We start from the raw sequence: 18,951 nt of genomic DNA, 5'->3' as shown, positions 1-18,951 counted from the left end.
TTAATCAGGCTATATACCTCAATCTATGTTTCAGATTGAAACCAGCATCTAAGAGAAGGCAAGGACAGTTTCATGGTAAAGGCCACTGCCTTTGCAGCACTGCTTGGGGGCCAGTCCATCAAGCCAACCTTCGCCAGCCGTCAGACCCATTCTTCCCAAATCTGACAGATGAGCTGCCCTACAATTTGGTCCAGCCTAAACACAATCTATTTATACCCTCTATGTGATAGCAACTATTTACTTTCTCAAGACCCAGACTCCCAACCCACTTGTTTCTGGTAACCTGGCTGAGGGTTTCCTATCAGCTCTGGATCCTGCAATCTCCTTCAGAATGTCCCCTGCCTGACAGTCTGTCAAGAACGTCAATCTTCCTAGTTTGCCGAAAAATGCTTTTCTATCCTCGCGCAGAATCTCTGTCCCAGCCAATACTCGGGCTAAACATTTTATTGTCAGTTGCCCCAAAACAAAGTAAGTGCTAGTGACTCAGCAGGAAGTCCAAGCTCTCAAAATTCTTCTTATTGTCTGCATTCACTGGTGAAACTCCTGCTATTTAACTGGTTTAAACCTGACAAACGCAGGATTCAAATATGAAGAAATTATAGTATGTCATTATGAAACTGCTTCTTCAACAAAACATATTCTGATATCATCTTAGATCTGAACAAATTTTACCTTCTCAGTATTTTCCATAAGGTACCTTTTATATGGATTCCTTTTATATATAAATGTCAATGGAGCTTCATAGTTTCTGATACTACCAAGCCATCTGAGGCATTTACCAGTAGCACTAGAACAGTTGATTCCCCAGTTAGGTTATTAAAGCCGGTCTTGATACTCACCCCATGCTTGAAGAGAAGACACAAAGCAAGGATGGTGACGTGAAGACATGTATGATTCATGCTGCTCTGTGAATTTATTAATTTTTTTTGTTTGTTTTCACTTGCGCTTCTGCCACGAGATAATCTAACCATTTGACAGTCAGCAGCAAGAGCCAGTTCATGGTTTTCAAACTATAAAATAATTTACATCACATGGTTTACTGACTTTTTAAACCACAAACATTCCAGCAACACATTTGTAAGAATATGAGAATAACAATCAGAAAGCATAACCTTTTTGCATAGTATTAAATGAACAGAGACATTTAGTTCTTTATTTACAATTATTGTCTGGGTAAAAAATTCATAAAAACAGATGGATGAACACATCATTGCCCAGACAGGGCCAATTGCCAAATATACTGCTGCAATTTATTATTACTATTATTTTCACAAAACTCATGCTGATAAATACATTATGTAGAAGCAAGCATATTTGCATTGCAGAATTACTTTAATAAATTTATCCTTTAAATTCCCTCATTTTAGGCTGTCCTGCACTAAACAGATGCCAAAAGAAACAAAAATCTTTGTAGCTCGTGAAGAAATGTGTGACATGTAGTTGTGACTGGTTGGAATCGCATCTAATTTTATTTTAAACAAACGCTACGTCACACATACATGCTCACAGAAGCCCAGATTTATCTTACTTTAAATGTATCTTACTTTATGCGAGTTAATCATATACACAGGATTTACTGGCAAATTCAGAGATGCCTGAACTCAGAACTACAGGCATGTTCCTATTTAGCAGGGCACAGACAGTTCTTAAAAGTTTCATCTTTCCAACTGGACCTTCAACAGGTCACAGAATCAAAATGAAAGTTTAAAAAAAATGTTTCTTCATTGTCCATGATGCAAAGATTGTTTCATGCTCACTTCACTGCTTCGTAGGCATTGCCCCAATACCCCAGATAAAAAAAATACATAGGGCTGGCACTGCCTTGAAGCACTTCTGTTTCATTCTTGTGATAAGCTTTTAATGGCTTCCCCTTAGGAAAGCACAGTAACTAGATTTAAAGAATACTGCTGAGATGCTGCAATGTATTAGTAGGTGTCTGCAGGAAGACAAGCTTGATAAAACCACACAAAGCATATCTAAATAGATCACAGAAAGTTCCATTTGTAGTTGGAGAGTGTGGAATATGAAGATTGTTTAAAACAAAAGAGAAACAAAGCAACCCAGATTGTTTTGTCATTTTTCCCCTAAAACGTGACAGCCTTCAAGCTGTGATTTAAAAAAAATCCAATAAGCCACTAAAGGAAAAAAAATCAACACAATATCACAAGATTTCAACACTACTTTGATTTTCTTTTCCCCATATAGACAAAGCCAAATATAACTTATTTTGCAATCAGCTCTAATAAACCCATCACAAGCTTGGATAGTTACAGTTATTTTGAAACATCTTAGTTTAACAAGCAGATGTTTATATATAGCAGACAGCTCAATCAAATTACATTTCAAATTGGCCTTTGCGAGTCTAAGAAAGACCAAAATAAAATTCAAGCATTTATTTAAAAAAGAAAAAAAAAATCCAGAGGACTTTAGTACCTAAAGGTATACTCTAGGAAATAAAGGAAGCCATGCTGCATTTTTGTCCACAATCAATTAACATTAGGATACCACTTAAACAATATTTCCCTGTTATATTTTGGCTTCTTTGTTTCTGCTAGCAATATCTACAATATTGAACAAAAAAGCAGGCAAATTCAGTACACAGTTGTAATGGAACATCTAGAATTTGATATTACAGAAGTACTCAATGAGAAGAGCTCCTTGCACTACATCAGCAGAACTTATACTCTACAAATAAACAAAGTTATCTACAGGTTTTGTAAACAAATTACATTCTCTTCAGGACATAAATAAGGTAAAGTCGTAAGAGCCATTAAGCAGAAACAAGGCAACATGCCAAGAAACAAAGAAGATAAACTTTGTAGGTATTTAATAAATGCTTATAAAGTTCCTCTGTTAAATTGGTGCAATTCTACTGTGCAAGTTGAGCATTGCAACTTTAATTTTTAAAGTTTTTTTGTCTTAATTTAAACTATACAATTAAGTCCATGCCGCACAAGCACTTCAAAAGTCACAGATCAGTGGATTGGATAAATTGCCTCAGATGTACTCAGTTGTGGTCCTTCCAGTGAAATTTGGGAAATGTACATTCATGCAGGATCTCTATCTTGAGGAGGGTCAGCCAAACAAGAAATCATCCTTCCAGCAGTTTCCCTTCTTGCTACAGAGCATAGAAGAGCACAATCAGAACAGTTTATCAGCCAGCAGTTTTTTTTTGTTCTGTTTTTTTTTCACAGAAATGGTCAGCTAGAGTGAAGTTTCCAGGCTATGTAGAGGGCTTCCTGGACTAGAAGAGGTAGCTGATTTACTTGTGTCAGTTGTAAGATTGATTCCACTATCAATAGCATTGTTGTTCTTGTTGGGGGATGAGGGAGGACTGGAGTTTTGCTTAAGGGCAGCATCTTCTTCTATGTCAGTGTCATCGATTAGGGGAATGTGTGGCTGTGAGTCATCTATCCTAAACTCGGGATGAGTCATGAAGTTGTGAATGGAGGATTTCGACTCTGGTTTCTCTAATCCTTCATAGAGAGAGCTACGGAATGCCTTCACGACGCGAATCTGAAATAAAAAAAGAAAGGTCAAAAGTAAAAAGTTGACTCCAGTGATGGCTACAGTACGGGATTTCTAAAAATAATGGAGAGGCAGAATTTGTTTAAGGCAGTGCGGTGAGCTGAAGTCCGCAGTCGCTAGGACTTTATAAGCATACACATGTGACTCAGTTTCGTGCATAGTGGGGTCGGTGAGAACTGCAATAAAACTGGAAGAAAGGCAACTGTAGAACTCATGGAAAGCACTGGTTAAATAAGCAAAGATCCAATGCTGTGTAACCTAATAAAAGCCATGTTATTTTGTTACTTAAAAAATTAATGCAATGTATATCCATGCATGGTGAAAAACGTCTTGCAGTAGGTAAGAAGGAGAAAAAGTGAAAAGTTGATTTATTTAGAACTCATTTTGAAGGTATATACATGTTTATATATTCAATATGATCAACATATAAATACATAGACTATATGGGTACCCAATCAAAGTAACAGCTCATTAGAAGATGAACACTGAACAGAATGAATGGAGCAGACAACAGGAAAATGGGAGGTGAAACCACATTTTGCTGATGTAGATGGTAGCAGCCAGGAAGCATGTCGCTAGACTCACCAGAAGATCATGCCGCGGAACAAGGACACATGTAGGTGGTAAAATCTGGCACATAGAGACAGCCATATTCAAAAGCCTGGTTAAATGTGAAACACTAACAAGCATAATCCATGCACAATGGGGTAAACATTCGAGTATAGGCCCAGTGTTCTATCTCAGATCTCCAGTAGGCCATTTTGGATTTTTGTTCATATTCGTGATGGTTCTTAAAACATTCTTTCTTTATCCCAGTCAATTCCAATACAATAAAGATTCTCTTGTAATGTGTCAATTTAGCAGTCTGGGGAAAAAAAAACCTACCTGACTGCAGAGTTGGATACTTCCAACTGAAGCATCAAAATAACTATAATTCTCTACAGATTTTCATTTAAAAATTCACTCAAATAATGTCCAACTAACATGTCACATGATAAAGGGTTTTTTTTTACTTTGGTGGGACGTGTGTGCGGAGAATTGTATAAATTAATGATTATGAAAGCTTCATGTCGTGTTTCTGTAGCTATTTGAAGTTACCGTGTATTGTGTTGATCAGGTTAATTTTGAATCTACAGTATTATTTAAAATATAAATACTTCCTACATTATTTAGAGAAAAAAATCTGCTTGATGAAAATGTGGCCCATAGTTTGCAACCTAATTTTTCTTGGTTTGTTATAAAACCTCAAGCATATTTAATAGTCTTTACATCAATCAGCTTTTAAAGAGTTATTGATAATATATCACTCATTGATAGGTTGTCAAAATGTCCATGGCATATGGAAGCATCCAATGTGCTTTGGAAGCTTGGGAAACCTACAACAGGTATCTCAAAACTCTGCAGAAGTACCACCATTAGTGTCTTTTCAAAGTCCTTCAAATCCATTTCCAAAAAGGCAGTCCAACAGCAATATCCTTTCTCAAGCTAATCACTCAGAAGCACTACACTGGGCAGGACATGTCATTTGCTTGCCTTACAAAAGACTCCTGAAGCAATTTGCTCTTTTTGGAACACATTGTGGCAGGAGACTCCATGGAGGACAGCAGAAGCATTTCAGGGATATCCTCCAAATATCCCTGCAGAGATCCAACATTCAGAAATTCCTGCTTTGTGACTGACCAAATTGAAGAAGGGCCATTCAGGAAGACAGCAAACACTTTGAGAGGCTACGGGTTGAGCTGTTGGACAGACCGCTCAATCCTCCCTATAAATATCTACCTCACTATCTGATCACCTCCTGCTAAATTGCATGTTGGACTAATCCACCTTCTTAAACCTCAATGAATAAAAACAGAAGCAAGATGTCCTCAATCCTGAGGGAATGTCTAAGAAGGCAATTATTCATCAGAAGCAGACTTACTGAATACAGCAAAAATATTCCCTTCAATCTTTCTCGGCAAATTTCCATTACAGTGTGTTCATTGTTGATCATTCTGTTAGGATTTCTCTTATATAGTCCCACCAGGTCAGCTTTGATCTTCTAAGAGGTCTTTTTGCAATTTACACAATTAACAAGTTTCAACAATGTGGTCAATTCTTTCATTTTAAGGAATACCTTTAATGCACTTAAAAATGTTTATCTTTATTATTTTACACATCTTGTTACTTCTAAAAGTGTGTTCCAATTTCTGTTTCTGCACTTTCTTAAGGATCTAGCATTTACAACCATAGAGAAGTCTACATTGTCAACTAACACTATTATATTTGTCCCTCTCCTTTATGCTGATCTCCATAAATATTGAAGCACTTTCAAGAACATTAAGCTTTACCTTCCCAGTAAGAAGCTCAATACTACTTTCACATCCTTAATATCAATGATCAAATTCGTCAATCTTCCTTTAGATTTCTTCAGTTCTCAATAAATGATGGAGACAACTTTCACCTTACAGCAAAGACATCAAGTTTCCATTTCTTTCCTTCAGCACTCATTTCTTTGGCTACCACAATGATAGCAGAAATGGCAAGGATAATAAATTCATTTGCATATTCCATGGCATCTAGAAGCAGCCTATGTGCTTTGGAGGCTTGGGAAACCTACAAGAGGCATCTCAAACCTTTTAGATCTACCTTTACATCGTCAGGCTCACTACCATTGCTGAATGCATCACCCAATTTCATAGAATCATAGAATCCCAACAGTGTGGAAGCAGAGCATTCAGCCCATTGAGTCCTCACTGACCCTTCAAAGAGCATCCCACCCAGACCCCTACTCTATTCCATAACCCCACATTAACCAAAGCTAATCCACTGACCTACACATCCCTGGACAACATCCCTTAAGAGCTATTCAGCCTGGCCAATCCACCTAACCTGCATATCTTTGGGATGTGGGAGGAAACCAGAGCACCTGGAGAAAACCCATGCAGACATAGAGGGAATGTGCAAACTCCACACAGACAGTCGCCCGAGGCTGGAATCAACCCTTGTGTCGTGAGAGAGCAATGCTAATCACTGTACCACCATGCCACACCAAATTTGGTCCATGATAACTTTAGATAAAATGGTTGGTAAAACACAGTATTTTTAGACTGGTGTCCTCACTTTACCGAATTGTATATTTTTCCTCCATCTTCAAAGAAAGGTTTCTTCCTTCTTTCATATGCTTTAATCATTTGGAATCCCTTTTTTACTTTTACTTGCTCTTAGTTACCACATCTCCTCCAAGTCACCTGATTATCTGGTATAAGACACATCTAAACATCTTTTAGATTTCCCTGGTTTTCAATTAATAGACTTTGTGTAAAGCTTATCCAGATCCTATTTGGACGATGCAGTGGCTTTCCTGCATTTTTCAATCTGGTATCACCTGAAATAACTCTTGCTCACATGCAGAAGAAGAATGATTCTGCAACACCTCTATACTTGAATCAAGACTGATTGTTTCTAGAAAAGAGGTATCTTCCCTGCTTTGAAGACTGAATGAAACAGTAAATCTCCTCCTGCATCCCTCTCATCTTTAAACACTTAAGCATGTGCATAATTGTGGCCTCTAGCTTCGGAATGATACAATTGACGAGAAACATTAGATTGGTTCCAGGATGGCTGAGTTTCCCTATCATTAAAGACTGGGTAAAAAGGGTGTTTACCGATTGGAGTTTGGAACAATGAGAGGTGATGTAGGATTCTGAGATGGTTTGACAGGGTCAGTGTTAGGAAGCTATATCGTGTCTGAAGAGTAGAATCATGGGGACATAGTCTGATGATAATGTAGTTGATAGCTAGGTCTGAGATGAGAAAAGATTTCTTCACTTACATAGGTTTAGGAATCTTAGTAATTCTCTATCCTAGAGGGCTATGGTTCTCATTCATTAAGATGTTCTAAGATGACATTATAGGTTTTTAGACTCTAAAAAAATCAAGGGAAATAATGATCAAGAGTGAAAGTGCAGTTAGGCTCAAAGATCAGCCATATTCATTTCACAGTGAAAAAGACTCGAGGAATCTATAACATACTCCTGTCCATTCTTTTTAATTCATTCTTATAGGGTTCAAGGTAATGACAGTAATTATGATTTGGGGTTTGTTAATTGTTAGAGTCAAAAAATGATTTTGCATTTAACATTTGTTTGAATTATTATGATAAATCATATCTTGGAACTGCTTGATTTTGAATCATATCTTGTAACTGATTTTGAATGCTGGCTTTGAAGATTTTTAAAATTTGCTGTAGAATAATTATAGCTAGTTCAAGATACTGTAGTTTTATTTCTATTGACAGCAACACAAGGTGAATTACAGTGGTACACATCAATATCAATCCAAAGACTGTGCAAATAGAAAAAGAATGGAATTATTTTGAATAAAATATTTACTCTACCTGTTTAGTTTTCAGTGTAATAACATTATCATTAAATAATCTAAATTGTTTTAGCATGTATAACAATTTGCCTGATAAAAATGTATGTGCCATTCATTAAATTAAGCTGAATAACAAATATATTTTCTATTCTAAAATAATGAAGAATTTATCAGATTCAGAATTACTGATGGAAAAAATAATTCACAGGCTGTCAAGAAAAATTCGATCTACTCTTGATAATTTTAAATTTTCACTGATTCCAATTTGACAACTCTATTTTTCCTACACTGGGAACAATAATAACTATTATAGCTAGAATGCAGCTTTGCCTTCTAACAACAACATAGATAGACATTTCCACTTTGGTCCATTTTCATTCTGAGTAATTATTTAGCTTGTGTTTTAGTACTGAGTTTGAACTTGGGATTCCAGACCATGTGTTCAACTTTGCCATCTACTGGCATAGAGATGTTACCAAACTTAACATCTCTTTTGATTAAACAATAAATATATTTATAGATTTTGAAGGAACTCTTGTCCCAGGCTATGAATATGAAACATGCAATACTACATCGCATGCATGCTTTTCTTTATCCCACTGGAACAGCCAAAAATATTTTAAATAAAATAATATTTAAAACTTGAGAATTGGTAATCAACCATTGCCACATAACGCCGAGTTAATCATTTTAAAATATTTCCAATATGTTAAACAATGACTGAAGGGGACCATGTGGAAGCAACTGCCTAGGCAGTCATGGCACATTACAAACTAGGCAATGTCCCTGAACGTAGAATATAAGAAAAAGGACTGACAATGCACAGGCAGGACAAAAAAAATGAGTAAAAAACTTTTTTTGTGGCAGAACAGAAAAACGAACAACAAGAAAATGTACTGTAATTTGACAAAAGACTTTGGGACAAGACTTCATGACATTCTCATGTGGTGGTTTTATTCTTCTCGTCTTCTGCTTCTCAGTACCCAGAAAGGAGGCGAGGTGAGGCTCAGGAATGTCCTTGTCAATGAATACCACATTGGCTTTGTCTAAGATTTCTCAAGGAAGGAAAAATAGTTTAAGTAAATCAAGTTTATCGTCATGCTGTTGGTTTGCCTGGTCTGAGTCGCCACATGAGAGGAGAGAAAAAGCAAGAGGCTGTGTATTGTTCAGATGAAACACTGTAAAATTAAAAAAAAGTGGGTTTTTTTGGCAGTCTGAGGGCTTATACTCGAAAGTTTACACACACTTTTAAAACCTAATGTCTAGACTCATATGCCCAAGCAGTTCACATTCATTGCAGGCTCAGGTCAGACTCACAACGTTCATTTCACTCCCTCCTGCTGGACCCTTTGCCTAGGGCTGTCTAGTCCTCTAGAGAAAACAAACACATTCACTTCAGACACATAACAGGTCGCCAAGGGGTAAATAATACTGAACTCTACAAAAAGACTGACAAGATGATTAGTATCAAATAGTTAAAAAGCAAAGAGGGGGGATGTGAAAGATCATCTTGTGCATTAAGAATACACACTCACGCCCAGCAGAAGCAGCAGAAGCGCTGGTAGGAGAGGAAAGAGCATTGGGAGTAGATAACGATACGTGAGTAGGGCTAGAAATATTGGTTACATCTTGATTTTGGCTGGTAACGGATGACTGCCGTCTTAGAGCCCCCTGAAAGGAAGTGCCACTCTTGAATGTATTCACTACTTCGATCTGTAATGAAGGAGAGAATGAGAAAGTTTGTTCAAGGTGGAGATACAAGATTAATGTGCCTGGGAACTTCTAATGCACAAATAGGACTCAATTAGCAAGAAAAAAACATGCAGGTCCCAATAATTTGGTAATATTGTAGCAAAATAATGGCAAATTTAAACAAATGCAATCTGACTAATCAACAAAACCCAAAATTAGCCAACATGGAAATGTCCTGCACCTTCTGGTTTTTCACCAGAATATAGATTGAATAAATTAACCGATGTGTTTAAAATTAGCCCATGTTCTCTTGTACAGTATTAAAGCAATATATATTTTCGGTTATGACATGAATTACTCAAAAACAGATGAGAATAATCCACATTATCACTTCCAACGCAATAATTCAAATCTAACAATTTAAAATTATTAAATATTATTAAAAGACAAATAATGTGAAAAAACTGTAATTCTCTATGAGCACAATTTGGTTGAATAAATTTCAGTATTGTGTCACTATTTATTCATTGCAGACTATGGAAACCAACAATTTTTCAACAATAACACCTCCTTCATTTTGTTTTTCTCAATAAAATGAAGCTGAAATTTGAATACACAGGGCATAAATAAACTTGTAATTTTATTAAGGCTAAATTTCCAATTTTGTACACTCTCATTTGCTAGCGGAGAAAGCTTTGAACGTGAGCAAATTATTGCAAGTATATATTGTGGAGAGCATGTCTCCTTATGGTTTCACATTTTTCTTAACAATTAATTATCAAAACATCAATTTTAAAATATACAGCAATTGATTCCTTCATTAACTCAGCTGGATCAAACAGTAGCCCAACCCATAAAGGCTTGACAGTGCCTCAGTATGTTTCTTCAAATTAATAAAAATAGACCTCGTTATTGTTGCAAATTCAGTTAACTAACCTCGGTTGGAAGGAATAGAGACTTTAGTATTACTAGATAGGAAGTTGAAGTAATTAATCTTCCCACTTCTGAGTAGAATGCATTATATCCTGCTGACATGAAGAGTTATATTCTCTGGTTTGAACTGCCCAGAGAATCCAGAATGAGTCACCAAATTAGGGAGGAGAGGAAATTGGAAACCATTTTGAAAAATTAGTAACTCTTCCAGAATAATATACACATTAGTTTGAAATTCTATTTTGTTTTGAATACATTAAAAACAGCAAGTAAATTATAACCTTCATGTTGACACACAAATATTACTGCAATCCTCAAAGGATTAAAGACCTTCTTGAACACAAGTGTCCACAACATCAATGGGGGTTCTCCAGTGGAGTTTCAGTGAAGCTTATGGAATAAGATCAGGAGAAACCCCTCAAAACCCACCTACAAGTACTTTTCGAATTTCAGAATAGGCAGTGAATCTGTTACTTTCACTATCTAATCTTCTTTGAAATGCAAACCTTCTACACAAAGTAATATTCTTGTGTTGGAAATTAAAAACTATGCTTCACAAATAGTTGAGCAAGTTTTTTTCTGAATTGGATCACTGCTTCCTATTTAGTGCTACACTGGTAAACTGCTTCTGTAAGGGTTGCAGAAGGGACTGAGGGAATATAGATAAACTGAAAGCTTCAACATGATGTTTAAAAACACTGGAAAGCAACATAATAGGAATTACTTGTGAAGCTTTGGAATAAATATGACAATAAATGAAACGTACTAGGAGAAAGTGAGGACTGCAGATGCTGGATATCAGAGTTGAAGAGTATGGTGCTTGAAAAGCACGGCAGGTCAGGCAGCATCCAAGGAGCAGGAGAATCGACATTTCGGGCATAAGCCCTTCGTCAGGAAAGGGGAGACTACAAACAGTATGAAATTTTTAAAAATCAAATCGAGAACTAAGTAATTAAAATCAAGATTCAGGGCCAAGTAATGTGTTGTAACTGTGCCAGATCAGGACGGGGGAGAGTTACTTGGACGCTGTGTTTCAGGAAGCAGTCACACCCCTTAAAATAACTACCTTGAATTCAGTGGTCAGGGACAGGCGGGTGTGACTACGAGGAAGCCAGGTAGAGGGATCCAAGAGGTAGTGCTGAAGGAGCATCTGCCTTTGAGCTTGTCCAACAGATTTGAGTCTCTTGCTCCCTGTGTGGATGAGGGTGGAGTTTGTAGAGTGGATGAACAAATTGACTATAGCACTGTCGTACAGGGAGCCAATCAAGAGGTGGGAGAAAAGAGAAATGTAATTGTAATCAGAGATTGTTGTATGAAGAACTGATGAAGGGCTCCAGCCTGAAACATCAATTTTCCTGCTCCTCCGATGCCGCCTGACCTGCTGTTCTTTTCCAGCAAGACATTCTCAACTCTGATCTCCAGCATCTGCAGACCTCATTGTCGCCTAGGCAGGGAAATAGAAATTGTTGTCTGTGCTAGGATCGAGAGTCCCAAAGGATGTGTTGCCTGCCTGGCATCAGGGTTCAGACTATCTGATCTGGGCTGCAGAGGAACTTGGAGTGGGAGGGGAAGGATCCAGTTGTCATGGTCCATTATGCAGCAATGATATAGTCACAAAGAAGAAGGAAGTGCAGCTGAGGCACTATAAGCAGTTAAGGGCTAATTTAGAACCAGAAAGGTAATAATCTTAGAATTACTACCTCAGCCATGAGCAAGTTGGCACAGGGTCAACAAAATTAAAGAAATAAATGCATGGTTCAAAGATTGGTGTGGGAGAAACTGGCTCAAATTCATGAGACATTGACATTAATATCAGGGAAGGAGGGAGCTCTTCTGATGGGACGGGCTCCACCTGAATCATGGGGGACTTCAACATGCACGTAGACTAGGAAAAGAAAATCGTGGAATGTCTACGAATTTTTAGCTTCTGGTAGGACCCACGAGGGAACAGTCAATTCCAGATTTGGCAATGAGCAATAAGGTAGACTTGATTAGGGAGCTTGCCGAGAAGAAACCTTAAGAAAGGCAGCAGTGACCATATGGTATGACACAATTTATTCTGCACTTTGAAAGGGAGAAACTGGAATCAAATTCAAAGGTATTACAATTGAGTAAAAATGGTTAATTTGTGGAACTCAATGTCACAGAAGACTGTGGAGGTCAAGACATTGAGGCTATTTAAGAGAGAGATAGGTCTTGATTGGTAAGGGGGTCAAGAGGAAAAGGCAGGAGAATGTGGGTTGAGAAATACATGAGCTATGATTGAATGGCTGAGCAGGCTCAGTGGGGCAAATGGTCTAATTCTGCTCTTACATTTGATATTTTATGGTTCTATGGTTCTGAACTCCTCTGCGAGACAGAGAAGACCTTATCCAGCCTCTGCATAACCCTGAGCACCAAAAACTCAGAGTTCCTGTCCTCAAGGTGAACGCCAATTTTCTTGTTTCTGACAGGTCATGAACCATGCAGAGTCTAGATTAGAGCAGGGCAACTCTGAACTCACAGGGCTTGCTCGGCTCCACAACGGGTTTTCAAAGATGGCCAGGGTATCGGGGTTGCCAATCAGTTCCACGATACCCAGCCAGTGGCAGGTGGTCAAATGGGACTAGAATGAGGCAAGCGGAGTGCCCTAGAGATGGGGTAGGTAGTTAATGGGTGAGTTTGTTAACATACTGCATGACATCTCGCCTGGCTTCACAGTGAGACACTCTCCACGAAATATGAGGCAACTGGCACTCAGCCAAAAAACTGCAAGGTTCAGCTCAAAGACTGAAAAAATATTTTTAGTATTTGTTTTCACAATCTAAGACACTCAAAACATCCTAATGAAATCAGGGGGCAAAAGAGGAAGAGCGTAACTGCCATATCATGCAGCTGCATGCTCTTTGTGCTGCCCAGCTACACCCACCCACCTTTCCCCGCACTGACAGCTGAACACCAAATGTCATCTCACTCAATCCTGCCCTCCCTCTCATGACAGCAGCAAATAGCCCACTATCTGGCTGATGGGGCTGAGTCCAACATTTGGCTCCTCAGCCTCTATGAGGACAGATTCTTAGTCTTTGGTTCTCACTTGGTTGCCAGCATTGTTCATTGTACTGCAATTCTCATATTAACCCCACTGTCAATGTATGTTCACCTGCCAGAAGTTTGAACCCTCAGTCTTGGTGCTTTCCTTCTTTTGTGTTTGGCAGGTACCAATGGGACATCCACCTGTCAAAAGAACCTCCCCACGAGGCATCTCTCCTCCACCTCTGAGGAAGACAGCAGATCCCTTAGACGAGCCACCAGCAAAGGCTGCCTCCTGCACCCTCCACCAACTCACATTCTGATACCTCACTGCCTACATCCTCTCAAAGTTTTTTTTGCTTTTACGTGGACATTGGAGACTTCTGGAACCCAGAATCAATGTATCCACACACCACTCACTGTATGCAGACCCTCCCTGTGGCTGTGCATTAGCTAAGTTTTGAGAGAACTTTGCTCTGTGGTTATTTTCTCGAGATATTTGCATCATCAACAGCCATGCATCAGGTCATAGAGTCATAGAGATGTACAGCAAGGAAACAGACCCTTCGGTCCAAACTATACATGCCGACCAGATATCCCAACCCAATCTAGTCCCACCTGCCAGCACCTGGCCCATATCCCTCCAAACCCTTCCTATTCATATACCCATCCAAATGCCTCTTAAATGTTGCAATTGTACCAGCCTCCACCACATCGTCTGGCAGCTCATTCCATACACGTACCACCCTCTGCGTGAAAAAGTTGCCTCTTAGGTCTCTTTTATATCTTTCCCCTCTCACCCTAAACCTATGCCCTCTAGTTCTGGACTCCCCGACCCCAGGGCTTTGTCTATTTATCCTTTCCATGCCCCTCATAATTTTGTAAGCCGCTATAAGGTCATCCCTCAGCCTCCGACGCTCCAGGGAAAACAGCCCCAGCCTGTTCAGCCTCTCCTTGTAGCTCAGATCCTCCAACCCTGGCAACATCCTTGTGAATCTTTTCTGAACCCTTTCAAGTTTCACATCTTTCCGATAGGAAGGAGACAAGGATTGACCTTACCATTAAGTGTATAAGTCCTGCTAAGATTTGCTTTCCCAAAATGCAGCACCTCGCATTTATCTGAATTAAACTCCATCTGTCACTTCTCAGCCCATTGGCCTATCTGGTCAAGATCCTGTTGTAATCTGAAGTAACCCTCTTCGCTGTCCACAACACCACCAATTTTGGTGTAATCTGCAAACTTACTAAATGTACCTCTTATGCTCACATTCAAATCATTTATGTAAATGACAAAAAGTAGAGGGCCCAGCACCGATCCTTGTGGCACTCCACTGGTCACAGGTCTCCAGTTTGAAAAACAACCCTCCACCACCACCCTCTGTCTTCCATCTTTGAGCCAGTTCTGTATCCAAATGGCTAGTTTGAATTAGATTACCTGAATTTGAATTAGATTACCTACAGTGTGGAAACAGGCCCTTCGGCCCAACAAGTCCACACCGACCCGCCGAAGCGTAACTCCTACATTTACCCCTTACCTAACACTACGGGCAATTTAGCGTGGCCAATTCACCTAACCTGGGAGCACCCGAAGGAAACCCACGCAGTCACGGGGAGAATGTGCAAACTCCACACAGTCGCCTGAGGCGGGAATTGAACCCGGGTCTCTGGCGCTGTGAGGCTGCAGTGCTAACCACTGTGCCACTGTGCCACCGTGCCGCCCACAAAGTTCTGCCTTTATTCCATGAGATCTAACCTTGCTAATCAGTCTCCCATGGGGAACCTTGTTGAATGCCTTACTGAAGTCCATATAGATCACGTCTTCTGCTCTGCCCTCATCAATCTTCTTTGTTACTTCTTCAAAAAACTCAATCAAGTTTGTGAGACATAATTTCCCACGCATAAAGCCATGTTGACTATCCCAAATCAGTCCGTGTCTTTCCAAATACAAGTACATCCTGTCCCTCAGGATTCCCTCCAACAACATGCCCACCACTAAGGTCAGGCTCACCGGTCTATAGTTCCCTGGACCGTCTTTACCGCCCTTCTTAAACTTTGGCACCACGTTTGCCAACCTCCAGTCTTCCAGCATCTCACCTGTGACTATATCTCAGCAAGAGGTCCAGCAATCACTCCTCTAGCTTCCCACAGAGTTCTCGGGTACACCTGATCAGGTGCAGAAGACTGGAAATGTGGTGCCATTACTTAAGAATGGCTGCAAGGAAAAGCAAGGGAACTATAGACTGTTGAATCATAGAATCTCCACAGTATGGGAGTAGGCCATTTGTCCCATTGAGTCCACATTGTCCCTTTAAAGAGCATCCCGTTCAGACCCATCCCCCCACTCTAATTCTGTAACCGTGCATTTCCCATGGCTAATCCACCTAGCCTGCACCCTCCTGGACACTATGGGTACTTTGGCATGGCAAATCCACCTAACCTGCACCTCTTTAGACTGTGGGAGGAAACCTACACAGACACGGGGAGAATGTGCAAACTCCACACAGACAGGTGCCCAAAGCATGAATCGAAGCCAGACCCCTGGCACTGTGACACAGCAGTACCTTTTGTCAGTCGTGAGTAAATTGATGGAGGGGATCCTGAAGGTCTGATTAGGGATTTGTGCATGGGAAATCATATCTCACTGACTTAACTGAATTTTTTGAAGAGGGGACAAAAAGTTTGATGAAGGCAGAGCAGTAAACATTGTCAATGGACTTCAGCAAAGTGTTCAAAAAGGTTCTACATGGTTGACTAGTTAGTAAGATTAGATCACATGACATCCAGGGGAGTTAGCCAATTGGATATAAAATTAGCTTGAAGGTAAGAGGCTGAGGGCAGTGGTAGAGGGTTGCTTTTCAGACTGGAGGCTTGTGACCCAGCAAGATTAATGTTGGGTTGACTGCTTTTCATTGTTTATGTAAATTATTTTTAATGAATATAGGAGGTCTGATTAATAAGTTATTAGATGACACCAAAATAAGTGGTGGAGTGGACAGTGAAGAAAGATGATCTCAGAGCACAATAGGATCTTGATTAGATGGGCCAATCGGTTGAGGAGTAGCAGACGGAGTTTAATTTAGATAAATGTGAGATTGGCATTTTGATAAGGCAAACCAGGGCAGGACTTATACAGTTACTGGTCGGGCCCTGGGGAGTGTTGCCAAACAAAGGGACCTAGGGGTGCAGGAACATAGTTCCTTGAAATTGGAGTTGCAGTAGACAGGGTGGAGAAGAAGGTGTTTGGCGTGCTTGTCTTCATTGTTTAGTGCATAGAGTATAGGAGTTGGGGCCTCATGGTGTGGCTGGAAAGGACATTGGTGAGGCCACTTTTAAAATACTGTGTTCAATGCTGGTCACCCTTCTATAGGAAGGGTATTGTTAAACTTGAAAGAATGCACAAATATTTACCAGGACTGGAAAGTTTTGCGTTATAGGGAGAAGCTGAATAGACTGGGACCTTTTTCCCCTGGAGTGTCAGAAGCTGAGGGGTGACCATACAGAGGTTTATAAAATCATTAAGGGCATGGATATGGAGAATAGCCATGCTCTTTTTCCTCGGGTGGATGAGTCCAAAGTTAGAGGGCACAGTTTAAGGTGAAAGGGAAAAGATTTAAAAAGGCTCTGAGGGAATCTTTTTCAAGCAAAGAGTGGTGCATGTATGGAACTAGCTGCCAGAGAAGGTGGTGGTACAATTCCAACATTTAAAAGGCATCTGAATGGGTATATGAATAGGAAGGGTTTAGAAGGATATGGGCCAAATGCTGACACATGGGACTAGGTCAGATGGGTCTGTTTCCATGCTGTATGTTTCTATGGCTCTAAGGATTATTGGAGTACTTAATACTATAGTGGGGGATTTAGTAAGGGGGATTCAGTGTTATGGGGAGGTATAGTCGGGTAAGGAGATAGTGCTGTGATGGGACCTTCCTGTGGATCTTGCACAATGAGTTATGACGTTCTCCATCAATATGAAAATGTTGCTCAGCTTTACTATAAGATATAAAAGACAAGAATTTGAGCAATATATTCAACCCGTAAGAATCTTCTTGATGCAATTTTCAAATTTCTCTCTGTATTTTAATTCCTTCTGTTGGATCAGGACTTAGAGAGTCATGGAGATGTACAGCATGGAAACAGACCCTTCAGTCCAACCCGACCATGCCGACCAGATATCCCAACCCAATCTAGTCCCACCTGCCAACACCCGGCCCATATCCCTCCAAACCCTTCCTATTCATATACCCATCCAAATGCCACTTAAATGTTGCAATTGTACCAGCCTCCACCACATCCTCTGGCAGGTCATTCCATACACGTACCACCCTCTGCGTGAAAAAGTTGCCCCTTGGGTCTCTTTTATAACTTTCCCCTCTCACCCTAAACCTATGCCCTCTAGTTCTAGATCCCAGGGAAAAGACTTTGTCTATTTATCCTATACATGCCCCTCATAATTTTGTAAACCTCTATAAGGTCACCCCTCAGCCTCGGACGCTCCAGTGAAAACAGCCCCAGCCTGTTCAGCCTTTCCCTGTAGCTCAGATCCTCCAACCCTGGCAACATCCTTCTAAATCTTTTCTGAACCCTTTCAAGTTTCACAACATCTTTCCAGAATTGCACGTAATATTCCAACAATGGCCTAACCAATATCCTGTACAGCCACAACATGACCTCCCAACTCCTGTACTCAACACTCTGACCAATAAAGGAAAGCATTCCAAACGCCTTCTTAACTATACTATCTACCTGCAACTCCACTTTCAAGGAGCTATGAACCTGCACTCCAAGGTCTCTTTGTTCAGCAACACTCCCTAGGACCTTACCATTAAGTGTATAAGTCCTGCTAAGATTTGCTTTCCCAAAATGCAGCACCTCGCATTTATCTGAATTAAACTCCATCTGTCACTTCTCAGCTCATTGGCCCATCTGGTCAAGATCCTGTTGTAATCTGAGGTAACCCTCTTCGCTGTCCACTACACCACCAATTTTGGTGTAATCTGCAAACTTACTAAATGTACCTCTCATGCTCACATCCACATCATTTATGTAAATGACAAAAAGTAGAGGGCCCAGCACCGATCCTTGTGGCACTCCACTGGTCACAGGTCTCCAGTCTGAAAAACAACCCTCCACCACCACCCTCTGTCTTCTACCTTTGAGCCAGTTCTGTATCCAAATGGCTAGTTCTCCCTGTATTCCATGAGATCTAACCTTGCTAATCAGTCTCCCATGGGGAACCTTATTGAACGCCTTACTGAAGTCCAAATAGATCACATCTACTGCTCTGCCCTCATCAATCTTCTTTGTTACCTCATCAGAAAACTCAATCAAGTTTGTGAGACATGAATTCCCACGCACAAACCTATGTTGACTATCCCAAATCAGTGCTTGCCTTTCCAAATACATGTACATCCTGTCCCTCAGGATTCCCTC

General features: G+C 40.1%; 1 protein-coding gene across 13 annotated transcripts in view; it reads right to left on the bottom strand.

Moving 5' to 3' along the window:
• Positions 1 to 3,060: 3,060 nt before the first annotated feature.
• atp2b2 (ATPase plasma membrane Ca2+ transporting 2) overlaps positions 3,061 to 18,951 on the bottom strand; it is an 819,963-nt gene continuing 804,072 nt past the window's right edge. For 7 of the 13 annotated variants that reach the window (XM_043707898.1, XM_043707899.1, XM_043707902.1 and 4 more), the window contains 2 exons: positions 9,514 to 9,600; positions 3,061 to 3,516 (listed from right to left, as the gene is read on the bottom strand). In XM_043707898.1, coding sequence (XP_043563833.1) covers positions 3,205 to 3,516; positions 9,514 to 9,600 — 399 coding nt within the window. In that variant the 3' untranslated portion in view covers positions 3,061 to 3,204. Of the gene's footprint in view, positions 3,517 to 9,204; positions 9,259 to 9,422; positions 9,601 to 18,951 lie in introns of all 13 variants that reach the window. The other 6 variants (XM_043707903.1, XM_043707908.1, XM_043707909.1 and 3 more) reach the window with 3 other exon arrangements.

Source organism: Chiloscyllium plagiosum, chromosome 18 (assembly GCF_004010195.1).
Source record: "Chiloscyllium plagiosum isolate BGI_BamShark_2017 chromosome 18, ASM401019v2, whole genome shotgun sequence".
Taxonomy (NCBI): domain Eukaryota; kingdom Metazoa; phylum Chordata; class Chondrichthyes; order Orectolobiformes; family Hemiscylliidae; genus Chiloscyllium; species Chiloscyllium plagiosum.
Note: the sequence above shows the minus strand (reverse complement) of the source record. Positions and strands in the feature narration are given on the sequence as shown.